The sequence below is a fragment of the Scyliorhinus torazame genome, chromosome 15 (assembly GCF_047496885.1).
Source record: "Scyliorhinus torazame isolate Kashiwa2021f chromosome 15, sScyTor2.1, whole genome shotgun sequence".
NCBI lineage: Eukaryota > Metazoa > Chordata > Chondrichthyes > Carcharhiniformes > Scyliorhinidae > Scyliorhinus > Scyliorhinus torazame.
In genome coordinates, this window is record NC_092721.1 from 149,929,695 (window position 1) to 149,955,963 (window position 26,269).

The following is a 26,269-nucleotide window of genomic DNA, read 5'->3' on the forward strand; positions in this document are numbered from 1 at the left end:
TAAAATAAATGCATCAAAAAATTATTTGTATACTGCATTAATTGTAAAAATCATACTTTATTGATGCACTTTATCCAAATGCCCTCTCTTGCTCAAAACGCATATTTGCAAACTCATATTTATGCACAAAAGTATGGATCTCATACTTGTATATACTGCCTGGGAACTTCTTGCCATTTTAAATTGCTCTGTTTGATTTTGTGATAGAAATGTCTCTGTAAACGTTCCACTCTGTAATTGCATCCGCCTCCACTGCAACGAGATGCTGCATCAAGACTGCAGCACGGTGGCACAGTGGTTAGCACTGCTGCTTCATGGCGCGGGGACCCAGGTTCGATCTCTGCCCCGGGTCACTGTCAGTGTGGAATATACACATTCTCCCTTGTCTGGGTGGGTCTCACCCCCACAACCCAAAAAGATGTGCCGGTTAGGTGAACTGGCCATGCTAAATTGCCCTTAATTATGGGCAGCACAGTGGTTAGCAGTGCTTCCTAACAGCTCCAGGGACCCAGGTTCAATTCCGGTCTCGGGCGACTGTGTTTGGAGTTTTTACTTTCTCCCTGTGTCTGCGTGGGTTTCCTCCGGGAGCTCCATTTTCCTCCCACAGTCCAAAGATGTGAGGTCAGGTGGATTGCTCCTGACCACATAATGACTAAATTAACCCAGAAAAGTGCGAGGTGATGCACTTTGGAAGGAAAAACAAGACAAGGGAGTACTCAATGAATGGCAGGACACTAGGAAGCTCAGAGGAACAGAGGGATCTTGGGGCTCTTGTCCACAGATCCATGAAGGTGGCAGGATAGGTTAATAGGGTAGTTAAGGCGGCAGACAGGACACTTGCCATTGGCAGTTGTGGCACAGATTCTAAGAGTAGAGAGGTTATGTTGGAGCTATACAGGACTTTGTTTAGGCCACAGCTAGAGTACGGTGTGCAGCTCTGGTTACCTCACTAATAATAATAATAATCTTTATTGTCACAAGTAGGCCTACATTAACACTGCAATGAAGTTACTGTGAAAGTTACTATAGGAAGAACGTGATTACACTGGAAAAGGTGCAGAGGAAATTCACAAGGCTGGTGCCTGGGATAGAGCATTTCAGCTATGAAGAGAGGCTGGTTAGGCTCTGGTTGTTTTCTTTAGAGTAGAGAAAGCCAAGGGGGGACCGGATTGAGGTGTATAAAACTATGAGGGGTATGGACAGGGTGGATAGGAAACAGCTGTTCCCCTTAGTTGAAGGGTCAATAACTAAGGGTCAATGAGGAGGAGGCATAATTTTAAGGTGTAGGGTAAGTGTAAAGGGGATTTGAGGAAAAACCTGCTCACCTAGAGGGTGGTGGCAGTCTGGAATGCACTGCCTGGGAGGGTACTAGAGTCGAGAAACCTCGCAACCTTTAAAAATAGATGAGCACTTGAAATGCCATAACATTTTAGGCTATGGGCCAAATGCTGAAAAGTGGGACTAGCGTAGATTTAATGTCGTTTTGATCGGTGCAGGCTTAATGGACTGAAGGGCCTCTTATATACTATATGACTCCAGAGCCAACACTAAACAACCTAATTCCCTCACTGTAATATCACCTGTTCTCCCCGCCTTAGCTCATCTGCTACTGAAACCCTCGTTTACGCCTCTGTTATCTCCAGACTTGATTAACCTGACGCAGTCCTGGCTGGCCTCCGATGTTCTACCTTCTATTAGTCCAAGGTCATCCAAAACTCTGATACCCATGTTCTTACTCACACCAAGTCCTGTTCACCAATCATCCTTGTGCTTACTGACTTACATTGGCTCCCAGTCAAGCAAAACCTCAATTTTAAAATTCTCATCTTTATTTTCATAGTCTTTTCTTCTCCCCATCTAGCCCCGAGCTTCTGGAACGCTCTTACTAAATCTCCCCAAAGCAAATTAGACTTATCCTTCTTCCATTAACGTACTTCTCAAAACCTATACCGTTGACCAAGCTTTTGGTCATCTAAATATTTCCTTGTGGTCGAACATTACTTTTTAATGGTCCTCTTGAATACCTTTTGCCATTTTATTACATTAAATGGCACTAGAAATTGCTGTTACTGCAGTATTCATTATGCATCAGTCACAATATTTTTTGTATCTTGGGCCAGAAGAAAATTCATTAATACTGAAGACTACAACGAATCAATCCATTAATCCCTCTCTCTCTCTTGCATTTCATCAGCTTCTATCATTCTATGTCCCAATCTCTTCCTATTATTCTATCCTACTGCACCGTAAATTCCTCTCTTCCCAGCCCTTTCCCCCCCGCATCCTTGCCATTCCATTACTATCTCCCCTCCCATCCTACTGCCCTGCTCTTCTCCCTCTCTGCTAGTCTTTTCTCTCTCCTTATTCCTTTGTTCTATTCTCTTCACCTCGCACTTTCCAGCTCTGCTCTTTTCTACAGTCCAACTCCACTGCTGTATTAACATCCTGTGCTGGGTTGCTGCTATTCAGGCATTTCCTCTGAACTCCAAACCCACTTTGGCAGCTTTCATTTCATAGAACATAACAGCACAGTACAGGCCCTTCGGTCCACGATGTTGCGCCGAACTAGTCTGAAACTAAGATCAAATTAACCTATTCCCAATCATTCTAGTGCACTCCATATGCCTATCCAATAACCGCTTGAAAGTTCCGAAAGTGTCCGACTCCACTACCATAGCTGGGAGTACATTCCACACCCCAAGCACTCTCGGAGTAAATAACCTACCTCTGACATCCCTCCTATATCTTCCACCATGAACCTTATAGTTATGCCCCCCTTGTAATAGCTACATCCACCCGAGGAAAAAGGTGCTGAACGTCCACTCTATCTATCCCTCTCATCATCTTATACACCTCAATTAAGTCACCTCTCATCCCCCTCCTTCGCTCCAATGAGAAAAGCACTAGCTCCCTCAACCTTTCCTCATAAGACCTACCCTCCAATCCAGGCAGCATCCTGGTAAATCTACTTTGCACCCTTTCCAATGCTTCCACATCCTTCCTATGTGACCAGAATTGCACACAATACTCCAAATGTGGTCTAACCAAGGTCTTGTACAGTTGTAGCATAACCACACGGCTCTTAAACTCAATCCCCCTGTTAATAAATGCTAACACACTATTGGCTTTCTTCACGGCTCTATCCACTTGGGTGGCAACTTTCAGAGATCTATGGACATGGACTCCAAGATCGCTCTGCTCCTCCACATTCTTCAGAACCCTGCCGTTAACCCTGTAATCCGCATTCAAATTTGTCCTACCAAAATGAATCACCTCACACTTATCAGGGTTAAACTCCATCTGCCACTTTTCAGCCCAGCTCTGCATCCTATCAATGTCTCTTTGCAGCCTACAACAGCTCTCCACATTATCCACTACTCCACCAATCTTGGTGTCATCAGCAAATTTACTAACCCAACCTTCAACTCCACCATCCAAGTGATTGATAAAAATCACAAATAGCAGAGGACCCAGCGCTGATCCCCGTGGTACACTGCTGGTGACTGGGCTCCAGGATGAAAATTTACCATCTACCACCACCCTCTGTCTTCTATGTGATAGCCAGTTACTGCTCCAATCGGCCAAATTTCCCTCTATGCCATGCCTCCTTACTTTCTACATGAGCCGACCATGGGGCACCTTATCAAATGCCTTACTAAAATCCATATATACAACATCAACTGCTCTACCTTCATCTATTTACTTAGTTACCTCCACAAAGAACACAATCAAACTTGTGAGGCAAGATTTACCCCTCACAAATCAGTGCTGACTATACTGGATTAAGCTGTATCTTTCCAAATGATCATAAATCCTATCCCTCAGGACCCTTTCCAATAATTTACCTATGACCGAAGTGAGACTAACCAGCCTATAATTCCCAGGGTTATACCTATTCCCTTTCGTGAACAAGGGGACAACATTCGCCTCTCTCCAGTCTTCTGGCACTATTCCTGTAGACAGTGAGGACATAAAGATCAAAGCCAGAGGCTCTGCAATCTCATCCCTCGTCTCCCAAAGAATCATAGGATATATCCCATCAGACCCAGGAGACTTATCTATTCCCAGGCTTCTCAAAATTTCTAACACATCTTCCTTCCGAATATCTACCTCCTCCAGCCTACCAGCCTGTACAACAACATACGGCCTCGCCTTTGTGAATCACTAAAGAAAAGTATTCATTTAGGGCCTCTCCTATATCTTCAGACTTCAGGCACACGTTCCCACTACTGTCCTTGAACGGCCCTAACTTTACCTTGGCCATTCTTTTATTCCTCACATAAGTGTAAAAAGCCTTGGGATTTTCCTTGATCCTACCTGCCAAGGACTTCTCAGGCCCCCTCCTAGCTCTCCTAAGCCCTTTCTTGAGCTCCTTCCTAGCTATCTTGTATCCCTCAACTGCCCTAACTGAACCTTGTATTCTCATCCTTACATAAGTCCCATTCTTCCTCTTGATATGACATTCAACCTCTTTTGTAAACCATGGTTCCTCACTCGACCATTTCCTCCCTGCCTGACAGGGACATACATACCCACTTCCAAGATTCTAACTCCCCTCTGGCTTCATACCATGATTTACCTTCCTCTTCTCTTAACTTTTAACCCTAGCCTACGTTTTAAGGCCCCCTCCTTCTAATTCTCATCTGACCACTACACTATCCCCAAATATAACCCTGTGTTACGCTGCACCTTATCCTCTTCTGTTCTTGCTCTTCCTTCCCCTCAAGCTTCCAGCACTAGTTTTTTCATAGCCCTGGTCTAATTTTTCTATGCCCACTAACTCAATTTGACCTGAAAATTCCACTTGCTCTTGATCTTCCATGTGCAACCTGATGGGAGATATGCTGTGAGTGCGCACCTCCTCACTGTTCAGAATTACTGATCATAAATTATTTTACTGAAGAACAATACACATACAATGCAGTGCAATTAGCAAACCATATTAACATTTTTTTCTTCATTCTCACACTGAAGGGCAACACATCGGTATACTCATATAATCCTAAATACATGGTTTGATTTTTATCTCAACTATCTTATAAAATGTAGAAAGGAAAATTGAGCAGAGCGGAATACACACTTATTAATGGAACCTGCTTAAGTTTTCTTCAATTCATTTAAATGAAAGAAAATGAGAGAGTGTTTTCAGCCACCAGGCCGCATTCCTCCCTGCATTTCCCAACTGGTAGGACGAACAAGGAGAGGCAATATAAATTAGAAGGATTCAATTCTAATGGGGAGCTGGAACAGAGGGATCTGGGGTATACGTGTACAAATCGCTGACGTTGGCAGGGAAGTTTAGAAAGTGATTAATACGGTACACAGGATCCAAGGCATAAATAGGGACATAGCGTATAAAAGCAAGGAGGTTATGATGAACTTTTATGAAACATTGGTTTGGCCACAGCTGAGTATTGTATCCAATTCACGGGAATACATTTTAGGAAGGATGTAGAACCAAAACGAGGGTGTAGAAAAGATTTACTAGAATGCTTCTCGGGTTGAGGGACTTCAGTTATTTAGATAGATTGAAGAAACTGCAGCTATTCTCTTTGGAGAAGAGAGGTTGGGAAGAGATTTGATGGTGGGTTCAAAATTTGAGTGATTTAGCAGAGTACATAGGGGGAAGCTGTTTCATTGGCAGAAAAGTCAAGAAGCAACAGACACAAACTTAAGGTGACTGGAAAAAGAAGCAATGGGGACATGATGAAAATCTTTTACACAGTGAACGTTTAGGATAGGTAACGCACTTTCTGAAGAGTGTAATGGAGGCAGATTCAATCATGCCTTTCAAAGGGGAACTGGCTAATTACCTCAAGCAAAAGGATTTACAGGACTATGGGGAAAGGCGGGGGAGTGAACTAGCAGAGTTGCGCTTACAGAGACCTGGTATGGACATGACAAACTACAGTCACTTTCTGTGGTGTAACCATTCTATGATTCAATCTAGCCATTACTTTATGCCCAGATGAGACAGACAAAAGTCTAGCCCTTGTAGTTTGGCAGTGACAATAATGCTGTGGTACAATTCCACCATAGCAAATTGCCTTCACACTAAAGCTTAACTATTGAGATACTGCAGAAGCTGTGCCTATCATATTCTTATCTTACATTTATGAATGTGCATTTTCCAGCAGAGGTTGGTGAATGGTGGATTGTGATAAGAAACAAAAGGGTGGGGGGGGGGGTACATTTCTGGCCCTTGAGGAGAGTCCAAGATATAACTGAGTATATGTGCCCAAAAAGGAATGCTTTTGAAGGGTTTTTCTTGTTCTATGCTTTTTTTGTATTCTTAAATGCAAAGAAGATTTAGTGCTTACCTTCCACAGTGCACCACCACAGCAACCAGGTCATACATTCTGTCTGGATTGGTGGCATCACCTGATGTGTTGAATAGTCGGAGTTCTAGAGGAAAGACTACTCTGTAGGATAACTTTGTGTATCGATGCAATTGATCCATATATTTGAATCTCTTCAGGTGAAGGGCTAAAATCATAGGCAGTTTTTTAACTTTCATCCTGCAAAATGACATCAAAGGTCATGTGACAAATGTTATAATAAAGTTTTATTTTGATAATATATCTAAAAAGTGCTATAGTTTAGAGCTAGCAGATTAGAATTGAGCTTTTTTAATTTGCATGTTATTTATAGAGCTACATTTTCCATCTATTGATTAAATTAGGATTATTTTGTTTACTCTTCTACGGTCCCTGCCTTCTTCCTCTCCAAATCTTAATTCATCCAAGTAATATCTGTTATTATGATGTGATGTGGTTGTTCAAGTGTGTTTGCTACCAGCCTATATCTGTGGTTTAATGATTTCTTTTGGACAGATGAAACATAGACTCATATACTTCTTTCTACTGTCTACCAGATAAACATTGTCCTGAAGTTTAATTGGTTCCAATAAAGCTACGTCCCACTCAAAAGCTATTTAGTACATTGGACGTTTAAGTAAATGATTCCTCACCTATCATACAACGAGCAGGATGGCATGTTTTTATGTGCTTAGCAACTACTTACACATCTTGATACAAAGTATGCTGCAGCATAAAATCTGTTAGATAAAAAAATTTAATTTTGATATTTATGATAATAGTCAGCTTAGAAATACTTGCACATTTCAGGAAAACAATTAAATTTGTACTGGGCAGACTAAGACCAAATCAATTTGTCTGAGTTCATTGCTTTAAGAGCACCACAGAACTGAGAAAATTATACTTGATCCTTCACTCGAGTCCCTGATCTTATCTGTGCAGCTGTACTCAACTGTCTCTCTTGCAAAGAGGAGGGGGGAGATCAGAGAAAACACTGTGACGTCCCTAAAATCTCAGTATTTGTAACATATGCCCTTGGCTGATTAGTTTCTTTAGTGTGTGCAGCTAGCTGAAAGAATCTCTGCCTTTGAGATTAGGTAAACTCCTGCATCTATCCTCCCAAACTCCTATCCTCCTCAGGAGAATAGCTGATCAAGAGCATAATCTTAAACAAATGTAATCTAAATTTGAAAAAAAATTCAACCTGTTTAACTACTAAGCTGCACTAATTGTTCACATTTTCATTTATATAGAAGTCCATTGTGCACCATTCAGGTGATATTAGATCCCTGACAACACAAACAAGACAAGCCATTTGATCAAATACTTCTGTATTTGGAAACTTGGAAATCACTAGGTATTGGGATAGCCATCATGTTAAAGGCTTAGATGGAGTAGAGTTCTTAAAATGAATGCAGGAGAACCTTTTAGCTCAATTTGTAGAGGATCCAACAAGGCATGGTGCAATCCTGGACCGAGTTCTGGGGAATTTGTTATGGACAAACAAATAGACAAATTGCAAAAAATAGGTTTTGGATTGGGGGAAGAGTAGATTTTAACAAAATAAGGCAGGATCTGGGTAGACTGGAAGGAGTTACTTGTGATGAAATCTACAGAAGAACATTGGGGAATTCTCAAAATTGAAACGGAGAGGGTATAGGCCCAATATATCCCGTCTGATAATAATAATCTTTATTAGTGTCACAAGTAGGCTTACAATAGCACTGCAAGGAAGTTACTGTGAAAATCCGCTAGTTGCCACACTCCGGCGCCTGTTCAGGTACACTGAGGGAGAATTCAGAATGCTCAATTCACCTCGGGTAATAGGAAGTGTAACAAACCCAGCAGAGAACCATGGATGACCAGAGACATTCAGGATATGATGAGAAGGAAAAGAGAGGCTTTTTAGCAAGTATAAGGGGAGCAAGACTGCAGAGTCATTAGTGGAGCACTGAAAGTGCAGGATGGAGCTTAAGAAATCAATTACGAGAGCAAAGAGTGGATATGAGAAAGTTCTGGCTGGTAAAAGTAGGGGAAAATCTCAAGATATTCTATGAGTATATCAATGGGAAGAGGATAACCAGGAAAAGCATAGGGCCCATTAAGGACCAACGGGGAGATCTGTGGGTGGGACATGTTTTATTAAAATAAATTTGGAGTGCTCAATTCTTTTTTTTCCAATTAAGGGACAATTCACCTACCCTGCACATTGTTTTGGGCTGCGGGGGTGACACCCATGCAGACATGGGGAGTGTGTGCAAACTCCACATGAACAGTGACCTGGGGCTCGAATTGAACCCAGGTCCTCGACGCTGTGAGGCAGCAGTGATAACCACTACGAAATCATGCTGCCCAGCCAGAGGACATTGATAGGGTGTTCACCCATCTGTCTTCACCCAAGAGACTGAGGAAGTAGTTAGAGACCTCGGGAAGAGATATTGTGAGGGTCTTGAGCAATTTTTTGTAGGGAGTGACAACGTACTGGAGGTATTGGCCGGCTTAAAAGTGGACACATTTTCTGGTCCGGATGAACTGTGTCCTAGGCTGCAGTGGGAGGCGAGGGAGGAGATGGCCGGGGCTCTGACACAAATTTTTAATTCCTCTCTGGCCACAAGGGATATGCCAGAGGACTGGAGAGCAGCTAATGTGGTCCCACTATTTAAGAAAGATTGTAGAGACAAGCCAGGGAACTACAGACCAGTGAACCTCACGTCAGTGGTTGGGAAACCACTGGAGAAGATTCTGAAGGATATAATCTATCTTCACTTGGAGAGGCAAGGTTTGATCAGGGATAGTCAGCATGGCTTTGTCAGAGGGAGGTCATGCCTAACAAACTTGGTTGAATTTTTTGAGCATGTCACCGAGTGTGTAGATGAGGTGAGTGCAGTTGATGTCGTTTACATGGATTTCAGCAAAGCCTTTGACAAGGTATTAAGAAGGCAAATACACATGGGATACAGGGTGATTTGATACGGTGGATTCATAATTGGTATAGTGGTGGGAGACAGAGGGTGATGATAGATGACTGCTTTAGTGTCTGGCAGCCAGTGACCAGTGGCATACCACAGGGATCCGTGCTGGGTACCCTATTGTTTGTCATTTACATAAATGACATAGATGACAATGTGGGGAGTAGGATCAGTAAGTTTGTGGATGACACAAAGATTGGCCGGGTGGTTAACAGTGATTGAGTGTCTTGGTTTACAGGAAGATATAGTCGGGATGGTCAAATGGTCAGATAAGTGGCAGATAGAAATTAACCCTGAAACGTGTGAGGTGATACACTTTGGAAGGAGTAATTTGACAAGGAAATATACTATGAAAGGTCTGACACTGGGAAGTTCCGAAGAATAAAGGGACCTTGGCGTGTTTGTCCACAGATCTCTGAAGGTTAGCAGGTTAATAGGGTGGTGAAAATGGCATATGGGACACTAGTTCTTATCAATCGGGGCATAGATTACAAATGCAGGGAGATCATGATGGAGCGGTATATAACTTTGGTGAGGCCACAGCTGGAGTACTGTGTGCAATTCTGGTCGCCACATTATAGGAAGGATGTAATTGCACAAGAGAAGGTGCAGAGAAGATTCACCAGAATGTTGCTTGGGATGGAACATTTAAGTTATAAAGAGGATTGGAATGGCATGGTGGCGCAGTGGTTAGCACTGCTGCATCACGGCGCTTAAGGGCCCAGGTTCGATCCTGGCCCCGGGTCACTGTCCATGTGGAGTTTGCACATTCTCCCAGTGTTTGCGTGGGTCTCACCCCCACAACCCAAAGATGTGCAGGCTAGGTAAATTAGCCAAGCTAAATTGCCCCTTAATTGGAAAAAAAAAGTATTAGGTACTCTAAATTATTTTTTTAGTTATAAAGAGAGGTTGGATAGGCATGGTTTGTTTTCTCTGGAGCAGAGAAGACTGATGGGTGATATGATTGAGATGCATAAGATTGAGGGGCATGGACAGGCTGGATAGGGAGCAGCTGTTCTCCTTAGTTGAAGAATCAGGTGCGAGAGAACACAAGTTCAAAGTGAGGGGTGGGAGGTTTAGGGGATATTTGAGGAAAACCATTTTTACCCAGACAGTGGTGACGGTCTGGAATGTACTGTCTGGGAGGGTGGTAGAGGCGGGATGTCTCACATCCTTTAATACTTGGCACGCCATAACATTCAAAACTATAGGCCAAGTGCTGGCAAGTGGGATTAGGTGGGCACGTCAGAGCCTTTCAAGCATCAGTGCAGACCTGATGGGCCGAAGGACCTCTTCTGCACTGTAGTACTCTGAAAAGGTCTCACAGGGATTGATTTTTTTTTTTAAGAGCTAGTTTTCAGTCAGTCAATGTTTGCCTCAGGTGAGTTTTCAAAGACAAAAGTAGATGGAGAGAAAATGGAGAACAAGGGGAAAAGGGAACGGTGTGGTGAGCTAAACTAACTAAAAATGTTTATTTACTTGCATGTGGTTAATACTACAGTAAGGATTAATAATCAAAACAGCAAGCCTAAAAAGGTTGGAATGTCCCACAGCTTAATGTTGCAGAATCAGGTGGTTTATTCCTGATAATTCAGCTATATTTTTGCATTAAGAATTGAATTATCCAATAATTGGAGTTAAGCAATGTAAATACCCGAACAGGCGCCAGAGTGTGGCAACTAGAAGATTTTCGCAGTAACTTCATTGCAGTGTAATGTAAGCTTACTTGTGACACTAATAAAGATTATAAAAGTATAGTGGGAATTTAATGCTTAAAATTACATTATGAGATCATTTGAATTAAACCACTTTGTATTAAGATAAGAACGTACAATACGTTTTTCAGTATCTTCGGTAATAACAATTGATCCTTAAGACAACTCAAAATGATTGAAATTGCAACCACAGTAATCACTTTCTCGACAGGATTTCTAGGAAAATCTTGCAAAGGAACTAAGTTGTGACATCTGAAGTAAGTAATGAATATTTAACACAGTATGGTTTTGTTAGTCACAGTGTATCTGTTCCTCATTAGCAATGTTTGATGACAAAAGGTCAAATAGTCTGCAGCAAGCAATGGTGCAGAACTTTCTTGGTTGAATGGAGTGAAAATTCTTCCCAGCAATTGCACAAAACTAAAACATTGGGAATTAATGGGATGAACATTTAGCATTGCACCAATTCATGAGCAGCCACAATTCCTTACTATCATTTACAGATTTGTTAATCTCAGTTACATTGAAATCAGAAGCTATTTCTGACAGGCAAAACTGACAGGGCAGTTTTGTCTGAAGACTCAGTCAAAGAGAACACTGGTCTGGACAAGCAAAAGCAGATCTTAAGGAACAAATGTATGCATTATACAGTTAGACATTTTTTTGTGATGCAAAAATTCAACAAGAAAAGCAGCCCAACCATGGCTTACAAAAATAAATTAAGGATATTATATTCAAAGAGGAGTCATATAAAGTTGCAAGAAAAAGTAGCAAGCCTGAGGATTTGTAGCAGTGCAGAATGCAGTAAAGAGGTCCAAGAGATTGGTTAAGAGGGGGAAAATAAGAATGAGTAAACGCGCAAGTAACATAAAAGCAGACTGTAAAAGCTTCTATAAAGTATGTAAATGGAAAAAAAAGATTAGTGAAGACAAATGTAGGTCCTGTACAGTCCAAAACAGGAGAATTTATAATAGAGAACAAGGAAATGGCAGAGCAATTAAACAACTACCTTCATGGAGGAAGACACAAATAACTTACAGAAACGCAAAGGAACTAAAGGCCTAGTGAGAAGGAGGAATTGACGGAAATTGGCATTACTAAAAAAAGGTTAGGAAAATTTAATGGGACTGAAAGCAGATAAATTCCATGACCTGATAATCTACGTCCCAGGGTACTAAAAGGAGGTGGCCATGGAAATAGTGGATGGGTCGGCAGTCCTGGTAGATTGGAGGGGCGCAAGTGTAACCCTACTATTTAAAAGTCAACATGGATTTATGAAAGAGAAATATTGTTTGACAAATAATTGGAGTTTTTTTGAGGAAGTAACTAGTAGAATAGTTAAGGGACAACCAATGGATTTGGTAGATTTGGATTTTCAGAAAGCTTTGATAAAGTCCCAAGTAAGAGGTTAGTGTGCAAAATTAAAGTACATGGGATTTGGGTAATATATTGACATGGATTGAGAATTGGTTAGCAGACACGAATAGGAATAAAATGGTCTTTTCAAAGTGGCAGGCATTGCCTCGTGCTTGGGATGCAGCTATTCACAATATGCATTTGGAGGAGGAAACCAAATGTCATGTTTCCAAGTTTGTTGATGACCCCCGAGCTTGGTGGGAAGATGAGTGGTGAGGTGAATTTAGGTGATTTAGGCAAGTTGAGCGAGTGGGCCGATACAGGGCAGATGCAGTATAACATAGATAAATGTGAAGTTATCCACTTTGGATGGAGGAACAAAACAGCAGAGTATTTTTTAAACAATGATAGATTGCAGAATGTTGACATACAAAGTGACTTGGGTGGCCCAGTACATAAGTCACTGAAAAAAAGCATGCAGGTATAGCAAGCAGTTAGGAAGGCAACTGGTTTGTTTGCCTTCATTGCTAGAGGAATTGAATACAGGAGCAAAGATGTCTTACTACAGCTGTACAGGGCCTTGGTGAGACCACACCTGGAGTACTGTGAGCAGTTTTAGTCTCCTTATCTAAGAAAGGATATACTTTCCACAGAGGGCGTGCAGCCACGTTTCACCAGATTTATTCCTAGGATGGCAGGATTGTTCTATGAGCAGGGATTGGGTCGGCAGGGCCTGTATCATAGAATTTACAGTGCAGAAGGAGGCCATTCGGCCCAGCGTGTCTGCACCGGCTCTTGGAAAGAGCACCCTACCCAAGGTCAACACCTCCACCCTATCCCCATAACCCAGTAACCCCACCCAACACGAAGGACAATTTTGTACACTAAGGACAATTTATCATGGCCAATCCACCTAACCTGCACATCTTTGGACTGTGGGAGGAAACCGGAGCACCCGGAGGAAACCCACGCACACACGGGGAGGACGTGCAGACTCCGCACAGACAGTGACCCATGCCGGAATCGAACCTGGGACCCTGGAGCTGTGAAGCAATTGTGCTATCCACAATGCTACCGTGCTGCCCTGTATCCACTGCAACTTAGAAGAATGAGGGGGAATTGAATTGAAGCGTTTAAAATTCTGTCAAGACTGGGGGAGGGGGGGGCCGTACAACAAAGAGTCACACTCTCAGGATACGGGTTGGCCATTTAGGACTGAGATGAGGAGAAACATCTTCACTCAGAGGGCGGTGAACCTATGGAATTCTCTACCACAGAAGGCCGTGGAGGCCAAGACATTGAATATATTTAAGAAAAAATAGATGATTTCTATACTCTATAGGTGTCAAGGGGCATGGGGAGAGTGTGTTGAGATAGAGGTTCAGCCATGATCATACTTACTGGCGGAGCAGGCTTGAAGGGCTGACTCACCTACTTCTGCTCCCATTTTCTACACATTTCTATATTTGTTGTACCCAAAACCAAAGACAGAGAGCCCGTACCAGCCTCCCCGAACAGGCGCCGGAATGTGGCGACGAGGGGCTTTTCACAGTAACTTCATTTGAAGCCTACTTGTGACAATAAGTGATTTTCATTTCACATATTCAAGTTAAGCATCCTAAAACATCAGTTCCTCAACTCAATTCCCTTTAGAGTCATTCCATTGCAGAAATGACATTTAATCTCCCCTTTTCATTCACACATCATTTGATTTTTACTAATTTGGAACAACTGGCTAATATAAAAGCAACCCTGAAGGAATGTAAAGAATCATGAAGCAATTCAGTTTTATTTTTCAGAAAATACTGCAACAATACATTTCCCTTTTTGATACAGAAAGGGATTTTCAATTAATTTAATCAATTAACTTCTTTAATCAGAATAATAAACTCCGACAGTCATTACATCCATTGTATAATGGATCAAAACATGTTTGTTGAAACATTATAGATTCTTACCTTTTCTGAGCTTCTTGCTTACTGCAGCACACTTCACAATAATATTTATATTCGCTACACAGCGTCTCTGTATTACTAAACCCCCTGTGCAAAAAAAGGCAGATCTTGTATTTATTTCTGATACTTAACAATAAATTCAAGTTTAAAGAGATGAAAATTGACCACATAGCTTAAAAGACACCTATAAATCATAAGTCTGATCATTTAACGTGATAAAAACAGATTTCTAAAAAGAATTACAAAGTTGGATATTGTTTCACATTTTACTCCGCATACCTCAAGCAATGCGTAATTGAAGTATTCTGCTCCACATCAACAGAAAGGTCTAAAAAGTCTTCATCTTTGCTACTTACCTGCGAAGTAGAGAAAATTTAAAGTTACTATCAATAGTAATACAATAATCTGAAAGCAATTTTTCCTGAAATGCAGCATGCAATCCTTTCTGGGACACTTGTGGATAGCTAAATGAAGGGAAACGTAGTTCTGTTTTCAAAGCAAAAACTAGATCCAAATGTGGTCATTCAAATTGAGTCACCCACACAGGAATTTCTTTTTTTTTATTAAATATTTTATTGAAAATTTTTGGTCAACCAACACAGTACATTGTGCATCCTTTACACAATATTATAACAACACAAATAACAATGACCTATTTTATAAACAAAAAATGAATAAATAATAAATAACAAAAATGAAAACTAGCCCTAATTGGCAACTGCCTTGTCACAAGTAACACTCTCCAAAAATATAATTTAACAGTCCAATATATAATTATCTGTAGCAACGACGTATACATACTATACAGTATATATTAACAACCCTGAGAGTCCTTCTGGTTCCTCCTCTCCCCCCCCCCCGATCCTGGGCTGCTGCTGCTGCCTTCTTTTTCCCATTCCGTCTATCTTTCTGCGAGGTATTCGACGAACGGTTGCCACCGCCTGGTGAACCCTTGAGCCGACCCCCTTAGGACGAACTTAATCCGCTCTAGCTTTATAAACCCCGCCATGTCATTTATCCAGGTCTCCACCCCCGGGGGCTTGGCTTCTTTCCACATTAGCAATATCCTGCGCCGGGCTACTAGGGACGCCAAGGCCAAAACATCGGCCTCTCTCGCCTCCTGCACTCCCGGCTCTTGTGCAACCCCAAATATAGCCAACCCCCAGCTTGGTTCGACCCGGACTCCTACTACTTTTGAAAGCACCTTTGTCACCCCCATCCAAAACCCCTGTAGCGCCGGGCGTGACCAAAACATATGGGTATGATTCGCTGGGCTTCTCGAGCACCTCGCACACCTATCCTCCACCCCAAAAAATTTACTGAGCCGTGCTCCGGTCACATGTGCCCTGTGTAATACCTTAAACTGAATCAGGCTTAGCCTGGCACACGAGGACGACGAGTTTACCCTGCTTAGGGCATCTGCCCACAGCCCCTCCTCGATCTCCTCCCCCAGCTCTTCTTCCCATTTCCCTTTTAGTTCATCTACCATAGTCTCCCCTTCGTCCCTCATTTCCCTATATATATATCTGACACCTTACCATCCCCCACCCATGTCTTTGAGATCACTCTGTCCTGCACCTCTTGTGTCGGGAGCTGCGGGAATTCCCTCACCTGTTGCCTCGCAAAAGCCCTCAGTTGCATATACCTGAATGCATTCCCTTGGGGCAACCCATATTTCTCGGTCAGCGCTCCCAGACTCGCGAACTTCCCATCCACAAACAGATCTTTCAGTTGCGTTATTCCTGCTCTTTGCCACATTCCATATCCCCCATCCATTCCCCCCGGGGCAAACCTATGGTTGTTTCTTATCAGGGACCCCCACAAGGCTCCAGTCTTTCCCCTATGCCGTCTCCACTGTCCCCAAATCTTCAGTGTAGCCACCACCACCGGGCTTGTGGTGTAGTTCCTCGGTGAGAACAGCAATGGGGCTGTCACCATAGCCTGTAGGCTAGTCCCCCTACAGGACGCCCTCTCTAATCTCTTCCACGCCGCTCCCTCCTCCTCTCCCATCCACTTACTCACCATTGAAATATTAGCGGCCCAATAATACTCACTTAGGCTCGGTAGTGCCAGCCCCCCCCTTATCCCTGCTACGCTGTAAGAATCCCTTCCTCACTCTCGGGGTCTTCCCGGCCCACACAAAACCCATGATGCTCTTTTCAATCCTTTTAAAAAAAGCGTTCGTGATCACCACCGGGAGGCACTGAAACACAAAGAGGAATCTCGGGAGGACCACCATCTCAAACGCCTGCACCCTCCCTGCCATTGACAGGGATACCATATCCCATCTCTTGAAATCCTCCTCCATCTGTTCCACCAACCGCGTTAAATTTAACCTATGCAATGTGCCCCAATTCTTAGCTATCTGGATCCCCAGGTAACGAAAGTCCCTTGTTACCTTCCTCAACGGTAGGTCCTCTATTTCTCTACTCTGCTCCCCTGGATGCACCACAAACAACTCACTTTTCCCCATGTTCAATTTATACCCTGAAAAATCCCCAAACTCCCCAAGTATCCGCATTATTTCTGGCATCCCCTCCGCCGGGTCCGCCACGTATAGTAGCAAATCGTCCGCATACAAAGATACCCGGTGCTCTTCTCCTCCCCTAAGTACTCCCCTCCACTTCTTGGAACCCCTCAACGCTATCGCCAGGGGCTCAATCGCCAGTGCAAACAATAATGGGGGCAGAGGGCATCCCTGCCTTGTCCCTCTATGGAGCCGAAAATATGCAGATCCCCGTCCATTCGTGACCACGCTCGCCACTGGGGCCCTATACAACAGCTGCACCCATCTAACATACCCCTCTCCAAAACCAAATCTCCTCAACACCTCCCACAAATAATCCCACTCCACTCTATCAAATGCTTTCTCGGCATCCATCGCCACTACTATCTCCGTTTCTCCCTCTGGTGGGGCCATCATCATTACCCCTAACAACCTCCGTATATTCGTGTTCAGCTGTCTCCCCTTCACAAACCCAGTTTGGTCCTCGTGGACCACCCCCGGGACACATTCCTCTATTCTCATTGCCATTACCTTGGCCAGGACCTTGGCATCTACATTTAGGAGGGAAATAGGTCTATAGGACCCGCATTGTAGCGGGTCCTTTTCCTTCTTTAAGAGAAGCGATATCGTTGCTTCAGACATAGTCGGGGGCAGTTGTCCCCTTTCCTTTGCCTCATTAAAGGTCCTCGTCAGCACCGGGGCGAGCAAGTCCACATATTTTCTATAGAATTCGACTAGGAATCCATCCGGTCCCGGGGCCTTTCCCGCCTGCATGCTCCTAATTCCTTTCACCACTTCTTCTACCTCGATCTGTGCTCCCAGTCCCACCCTTTCCTGCTCTTCCACCTTGGGAAATTCCAGCCGATCCAAGAAGCCCATCATTCTCTCCCTCCCATCCGGGGGTTGAGCTTCATATAATTTTTTATAAAATGTCTTGAACACTCCATTCACTCTCTCCGCTCCCCGCTCCATCTCTCCTTCCTCATCCCTCACTCCCCCTATTTCCCTCGCTGCTCCCCTTTTCCTCAATTGGTGTGCCAGCAACCTGCTCCCCTTCTCCCCATATTCGTACTGTACACCCTGTGCCTTCCTCCATTGTGCCTCTGCAGTGCCTGTAGTCAGCAAGTCAAATTCTACATGTAGCCTTTGCCTTTCCCTGTACAGTCCCTCTTCCGGTGCTTCCGCATATTGTCTGTCCACCCTCAAAAGTTCTTGCAGCAACCGCTCCCGTTCCTTACTCTCCTGCTTCCCTTTATGTGCCCTTATTGATATCAGCTCCCCTCTAACCACCGCCTTCAGTGCCTCCCAGACCACGCCCACCTGGACCTCCCCATTATCATTGAGTTCCAAGTACTTTTCAATGCACCCCCTCACCCTTAGACACACCCCCTCATCTGCCATTAGTCCCATGTCCATTCTCCAGGGTGGGCGCCCTCCTGTTTCCTCCCCTATCTCCAAGTCCACCCAGTGTGGAGCGTGATCCGAAATGGCTATAGCCGTATACTCCGTTCCCCTCACCTTCGGGATCAATGCCCTACCCAGCACAAAAAAAGTCTATTTGCGAGTAGACTTTATGGACATAGGAGAAAAACGAGAACTCCTTACTCCTAGGTCTGCTAAATCTCCACGGGTCTACACCTCCCATCTGCTCCATAAAATCTTTAAGTACCTTGGCTGCTGCCGGCCTCCTTCCAGTCCTGGACTTCGACCTATCCAGCCCTGGTTCCAACACCGTATTAAAATCTCCCCCCATTATCAGCTTTCCCATCTCTAGGTCCGGAATGCGTCCTAGCATCCGCCTCATAAAATTGGCATCATCCCAGTTCGGGGCATATACGTTTACCAAAACCACCGTCTCCCCCTGTAGTTTGCCACTCACCATCACGTATCTGCCCCCGTTATCCGCCACTATAGTCTTTGCCTCGAACATTTCCCGCTTCCCCACTAATATAGCCACCCCCCTGTTTTTCGCATCTAGCCCCGAATGGAACACCTGCCCCACCCATCCTTTGCATAGCCTAACCTGGTCTATCAGTTTCAGGTGCGTTTCCTGTAACATAACCACATCTGCCTTAAGTTTCTTAAGGTGTGCGAGTACCCGTGCCCTCTTTATCGGCCCGTTCAGCCCTCTCACGTTCCACGTGATCAGCCGAGTTGGGGGGCTTCCTGCCCCCCCCTTGTCGATTAGCCATCACCTTTTTCCAGCTCCTCACCCGGTTCCCACGCAGCTGTAGCTCCCCCAGGCGGTGCCCCCCCGCCCATCCTCTCCCATACCAGCTCCCCCCTCTCCCCAGCAGCAGCAACCCAGTAATTCCCCCCTCCCACCCCCCCCGCTAGATCCCCCGCTAGCGTAATTACTCCCCCCATGTTGCTCCCAGAAGTCAGCAAACTCTGGCTGACCTCGGCTTCCCCCCGTGACCTCGGCTCGCACCGTGCGACGCCCCCTCCTTCCTGCTTCTCTATTCCCGCCATGATTATCATAGCGCGGGAACCAAGCCCGCGCTTCTCCCTTGGCCCCGCCCCTAATGGCCAACGCCTCATCTCCTCCACCTCACCTCCTCCCCCCATCACCACCTGTGGGAGAGAGAAAAGTTACCACATCGCAGGATTAGTACATAAAACCCCTCTTTGCCCCCCACGTTCGCCCCACCACTTTGTTCGAACGTTCTTTTTAATAACCCGCTCATTCCAGTTTTTCTTCCACAATAAAAGTCCACGCTTCATCCGCCGTCTCAAAGTAGTGGTGCCTCCCTCGATATGTGACCCACAGTCTTGCCGGTTGCAGCATTCCAAATTTTATCTTCTTTTTATGAAGCACCGCCTTGGCCCGATTAAAGCTCGCCCTCCTTCACCTCCGCACTCCAGTCTTGATAAACGCGGATCACCGCGTTCTCTCATTTACTGCTCCGAGTTTTCTTCGCCCATCTAAGGACCATTTCTCTATCCTTAAAACGGAGGAATCTCACCACTATGGCTCTGGGAATTTCTCCTGCTCTCGGTCCTCGCGCCATCACTCGGTATGCTCCCTCCACCTCCAACGGACCCGCCGGGGCCTCCGCTCCCATTAACGAGTGCAGCATCGTGCTCACATATGCCCCGACGTCCGCTCCCTCCACACCTTCAGGAAGACCAAGAATCCTCAGGTTGTTCCTCCTTGCGTTGTTTTCCAGTGCCTCCAACCTTTCCACACATCGTTTCTGATGTGCCTCCTGCGTCTCCGTCTTCACCACCAGGCCCTGTATATCGTCCTCATTCTCGGCTGCCTTTGCCTTCACGACCCGAAGCTCCCGCTCCTGGGTCTTTTGTTCCTCCTTTAGCCCTTCGATCGCCTGTAGTATCGGGGCCAACAGCTCTTTCTTCATTTCCTTTTTGATCTCTTCCACACAGCATTTCAAGAACTCTTGTTGTTCAGGGCCCCATGTTAAACTGCCACCTTCCGACGCCATCTTGGTTTTTGCTTGCCTTCCTTGCCGCTGTTCTAAAGGATCCACAGCAATCTGGCCACTCTCTCCTCCTTTTTCCATCCGTATCCAGGGGGATTCCCTTCTGGTTTACCGCACAGTGTTTTTAGCCGTCAAAATTGCCGTTGGGGCTCCTATCAAGAGCCCAAAAGTCCGTTTCACAGGGAGCTGCCGAAACGTGCGACTCAGCTGGTCATCGCCGCACCCGGAAGCCCCACACAGGAATTTCAAGCAAAACATTAAAGAAGGTGGGGAAAAGTGGCAAAACAGCATTAGGGTAGATATCCTGATATGGGGTTAGCACTAACACAACAGCTCAACTGACATCCACTGTATTTCAAGTAGCCACAGGCAATGAAAGGAGTGAAAAATAAAAGTTATTATTACTGTTACCCCCAAATTTTCTTATGAATAATAAAATTGACAAGTTCAGAAATCATGAATTTTTGAATGCTAAACTTACAGTTTCACAGTTAAGACAACGGGTTTCATTAGTCAATGTTCCTTGAAACATTTCATGCACCCAAGTTGGTTCTGGTACGTCATTGCTATTGCCATTGTCATCATTAATACAGCCATTATGTAGCTGTCCATTCTGTTTTTCCTGCTTTTTCTCTTCCTGCAGGATATCGGCAATGGTGTTTAGCAAGTAGTTCAAGAACTCATGAGCATCTTGTTGCATGTAATTATCAAAAAGTTCTGAAACAAAAAAAAAGAGTGAACAATTTTATCTATATTGATAGGGAGCAAACTATGTGCTGCAATATATTTCTAATTGGAACAAGTATTCAATTTAACTTCCTAATTGTGAGCTTCACCCTAGTATCAGAGTCAAAAAGAGCAGAACAAAGCAAACTGTGCGGCAACGATGTAATGCCTTTCATGAAAAATCTAACAGTGCTACGTTCTGGAAGCACCATTAGGTGGCAATTTTGCTTTTAGTCAGTGTTTGGCACAGGGGAGCAATGATTTCAACAAATGGAGAGAAAGAATGTTTTGGAGGAAGAATGTGATGCAGGAGCACATGGAGGATAGCTGGGTGAATATTCTGGAGCATTGAAGTTCAGAATTTTCCTTCAAGAAATTAAATGGCCAGAATTACAGAGTGCAGATATCTGAGGGTTGTGGGGCTGAAAGAGATTAGAAATGGGGAGAGGCAAGGCCATGAGGGGATCTGAAAACAAGAATGAGCATATGAACGGACTAATATCATAATTTTCCTAATCTGCATACTTCTCTTGCATGTACCCTGTGCCTTTTCCAAAGACCAGAGCAAGATGGCATCCAGCTCAGCCTGCAACAATGTGATTTGATGCAGACACAATTCTGGAACAAGAATGGCCCATGTAGCACATGTTTTACTATTAAAGAATTACAGTGTTGGTATTCTTCAATATTCAGATAATCTGTAAATCTTGTGGTCAATTTTCCAATTATTGTGTCATTCAAAAAATAAAATTGATCCAAGATACCACAAGGCCAAAATGGTAAAATTGTTGGCTTTTTCCCATGTTGATTTCCCCAACATTATCTTACAATGATCAACCACCACCACTCATTTTGTGAGTAGCACCCAAGTGCCAGCATTTAAAAATCACTGAGGTGTTGTCAGACTGATGGGGTGGAATCTTCCAGCCCTTCCTGCCTGCAGGGCTGAGTCAACCCCAAATCGCCAGAGACTTCGGCAGGACTGGAAGATCCTGCCATCAACCAATGGCAAGCCACCTCCACCATGGGATAGCACGCTGCAATGGGGGGCTGGAGAATTCCAACCATTATATCTTTACATTCGTTCACAAGGAAGACTGACCTTGCCTCCCTTGAATAAGAATCTTACCATTTTCTTTCCGTAGTCTTGTTATAAACTTTTTGGGAGGTATTACACCAACTTTCTTCTTTTGTGTGGCTATGTTGTGGAAGAGATCTGCCAAGCACGTGAGTAGGTTTTCCTTTCTCCTGGGTTGATTCTTGTAGGCTAGAACTTTCTCGCGAAATGGAGGGCAAAAATAAAGTGCCTGAAGGACTGAATTACAGTAGCAGGTATTCCCAAACTAATAGCACAAGAGAGGACAAACAAGCTGAAATCAGTCACAAGGTAAATCCAAAAAGTTCAGAAAAATAAAACTCTTCACATAGTTGTATGAATAAATGCTTATAATTTCCTAGCCATTCTGTAAGTGTTGCCAACTTGAATATTTACTTTTACCTATTGTTAACCAAAATGTTACCTTGCAGTTTTTGTATTTTCCAACCCAGGTAGTACATTACAGTACAAAAGCTACTACTTGTTTTACAAAAAATATAAGGAGAAAGTTACATATTACTATGTGCACATGCACAAGAAATAAATAAATGTTTTTTCAATTTTGCAAGTTGCAGGATTATTTTAACATATTAAAACATTGGGCCACATTTTCCTGAACCTAACATGCAGAAATTAATTATAGTGTAGGCTTCAGCACAGATCTTTTACTTTTAGAAGATTGATTAGAAAATTGTTATCAAACTCAAAAAACCTAATTTATGCTGATGTCTGTGATCGTGGGCTATTCTGCATCTAAAGGCTTGCATAGAAATCTACACCAACACATGATTTGTCTAAACCCAAGAACCTTGCATGAGCTATTCTTTGCACGGGAATAGAACTTTATAAATGAAGGCAGAGTATGGGGTAGTTGTATTTTGGAGGCAGTGTAAATGATTGTGGACATTTCATCATAACTTACTTTGGTATAAAACTGGTGTACATTTAATATATGCAAGGATGACACGGTAGCACAGTGGTTAGCACAATTGCTTCACAACGCCAGGGACCTAGGTTTGATTCCCGGCTTGGGTCACTGTGCGGAGTCTGCATGTTCTCCCTGTGTCTGTGTGGGTTTCCTCCGGGTGCTCCGATTTCCTCCCACAAGTCCCGAAAGATGTGCTTGCTAGGTGAATTGGACATCCTGAATTCTCCCTCGGTGTACCTGAACAGACGCCGGAGTGTGGCGAGTAGGGGATTTTCACAGTAACTTCATTGAAATGTTAATATGAGCCTACTTGTGACACTAATAAAGATTATTAAAATTTCCTCCAAACAGATGGTGCAACTTCATTATCCTGGTCATTCAATACAACTATTAATTTCCCAATTTGGAACTATGTGAAATCAAAATCAGCACTACAGGTAAATTAACGTACTTATCATAAACTACTTGATATATTAAAATTTCCTCCAAACAAATGGTGCAACTTCACTATCCTGGTTATTCAATACAACTATTAATTTCCCAATTTGGAACTATGTGAAATCAAAATCAGCACTGCAGGTAAATTAACGTACTTATCATAATCTACTTGATCCATTTGGGGGGGAAAAAAAAGATTACTTTGAATGTTCGCATAATTCTCATTTACAGTTACGGTGCAATGCGGATACTTTGATAATGGAAACCAGCGATGGCTTATCCCAGTGCTTCTATTCTTCTTCATTATCAATTGAACTGATTATTTTTGAGACAGACCGTGAATCACCACCAATCCTAGTCTCCAGAATGTTTGTAATATTTTAGTAAACAATCAGCAATGACTGTGATTATCCAATAGTAGTTGAGGAACATCTCTTTCAGATGGATATTAAGGACCTTAAGCAAATATGGAGTAGCTGATACTCAACTTGATTCTTAGATAGATGAGAGTGCACCAAAATATATAATTAACACAAATATGGCTATCTTACTCAGATCAACAAGGGTGGATATGGTAAAAATTGCCATTCCATTCAAGTGGGTCGAAAGAGGAGGAATGTGGTAGTGATGGGAGACAGTATAGTTAGGGGCATAGATACTGTTCTCTGCAGCCACAACCGGGAGTTCTGAAGGTTGCCTGCCTGGTGCCTGTAGGAGGGTTAAGGACATCTCCTCATGATTGGAGAGGAACTTGAATTGGGAAGGGGAGGTTTCAGTTGTTGTAGTCCACGTGAGAATCAACGACAAAACAAAACATAATTCCTGGTTCTACCAAGAGAATTTGAGGAATTAGGCTCCAAATTAAAAAGCAGAACATCAAAGGTAATCATCTCAAAATTGTTACCGGAGGCACCCGCCAATTAGCAAAAGGTGGGGAGAAAGCGTTTCAATTCATGGGGTTTTGATTCATAAGACACTGGCACCGGGGAAGAGTGAACTGGGGGGGGGGGGGGGGAATTGGGTGAATTGAGGTTTGGAAATCCAAAGAGAAAAGTTGAAGCATCAGAACAGTATAGCACAGTGGGTAAAGACAAGAAAAATGAAATGAAAATTGCTTATCGTCACAAGTAGGCTTCAAATGAAGTTTCTGTGAAAAGCCCCTAGTCGCCACATTCCGGCACCTTTCGGGGAGGCTGGTACGGGAATTGAACCGTGTTGCTGGCCTGCCTTGGTCTGCTTTAAAAGCCAGCTCTTTAGCCCTGTGCTAAACCAGCCCCAGTGTGGCAGGAACGGACAGATTGCATAACGACGAATAAGGTAATTGCAGGGAACATAAGTAAAAAGAACAGTAGCAAGTCTGAGCTTTAGCAGTGTATTAGAAATCAGCAGAGGACCACCAAAATGTTGATGAAAGAGGGAAACAAACTAGGAAATGAGATTAAACTAGTCCAAATATAAAACCAGACTGTAAGAGCGTTTCCAAGTATATAAAAAGGAAGAGTAGATAAATTAAACGCTGGTCTCTTAGAAGCAGAGACAGGAGAAATTATCATGGCGATTGAGCAAATGGCAGAGGCTTTGAACAAAATTATTTTGTGTTCTGAGAGATAGCTGTAGAGATAGTGATGTGCTGGCTAGATTTTTCAAAATTCCGTAGATTCTGAATGGTCCCATTCAACTGAAAGTTGGTGAACATTACACTGATATCCAAGAGGAGAGAAAAAACAGTGAACTACAGATCAGTTAGCCTAACATTAGTGGTTTAGAAAATGCTTAAATCTATTATCAAGGAAGTCTGAACAATGCACTTAGTGTGATTAGAACAAGTCAATATGATTTTACTAAAGGAAAGTTTATTAGAGCAGGTTAAATAGTAGGGTAAAGGGGAACATGGATTTCTAAAAGGCATTTGATAAGGTGCCATATAAAAGGTTAATAGGCAAGATAAGGGCTCAAGGAGGTAGGGTAATATTTTAGCATGGATAGAGGGCAATTTAACAGATACAAAGTAGAGAGTGGGTATACAGGGCTTTTTCCAGGTTACAGTGAATAGTGAAGTGCTACAAGGATCAGTGCTGGGGCCTCAGCTATTTAATGACTTAGATGAAGGGACAGAGTAATGTATAATAGTTTGCTGATGATGCAAAGCTGGGTGGGTAGGTAAGCTATTGGGAGGAGACAAATAGGATGCAAAGAGATTTAGACAGGTTAAATGAGTAGCCAACATTATGGCAGGTGGAGTAAAATGTAAGGAAGCATGAAGTTATTTGCTTTGCTCATACGAATAGAAGAGCAGAATATTTAAAAAGGTGTGACACTGTAAATGTTCATGTTCAAAGAGGCTTGGGTGTGCTCGTACAAAGAATGCAGAAAGTTAGCATGCAGGTGCAGCAGGCAATTAAGAAGGCAAATTGCATGTTGGTCTTTATTACAAGAGGATTGGAGTGTAGGAATAAAGATGTTGTGTACAATCGTACAGGGTTTTGGCAAGGCCACATCTGAGTATTATGTGCAGTTTGGTCTCCACGTTTAAGAAAGAATATGTTTGTATTGGAGGCGGTACAGAGAAGGTTCACTAAATTGGGCCCTGGGCTGAGGAGAGTGTCCTATGATGAGATTCAGTAAATTGGGCTTATATTCTCTGGAGTTTAGAAAATGAGACAATCCCATTGAAGCCTACAAAGTTCTGAAGGGGTTTCATAGGGTAGACTTTGAGAAATGTTTCTGCTGGTTGGGAAATCTAAAAGACGGGTGTACAGGCTCTGGATAAGGGGCTGATCATAGATTAGGAGAAATGACTCCACTCAAAGGGTTGTAAAT

The 26,269-nt window shown here is 43.4% G+C and overlaps 1 protein-coding gene across 1 annotated transcript in view; it reads right to left on the reverse strand.

Moving 5' to 3' along the window:
• Positions 1-26,269, reverse strand: part of usp12a (ubiquitin specific peptidase 12a) — a 64,373-nt gene that overhangs the window by 16,928 nt on the left and 21,176 nt on the right. Inside the window, exons 3-7 of the mRNA XM_072476919.1 lie at positions 22,117-22,330; positions 20,743-20,978; positions 14,592-14,668; positions 14,316-14,399; positions 6,321-6,518 (exon numbers count right to left, since the gene is read on the reverse strand). Of these exons, the coding sequence (XP_072333020.1) occupies positions 6,321-6,518; positions 14,316-14,399; positions 14,592-14,668; positions 20,743-20,978; positions 22,117-22,330 (809 nt within the window). The remainder of the gene's footprint in view (positions 1-6,320; positions 6,519-14,315; positions 14,400-14,591; positions 14,669-20,742; positions 20,979-22,116; positions 22,331-26,269) is intronic.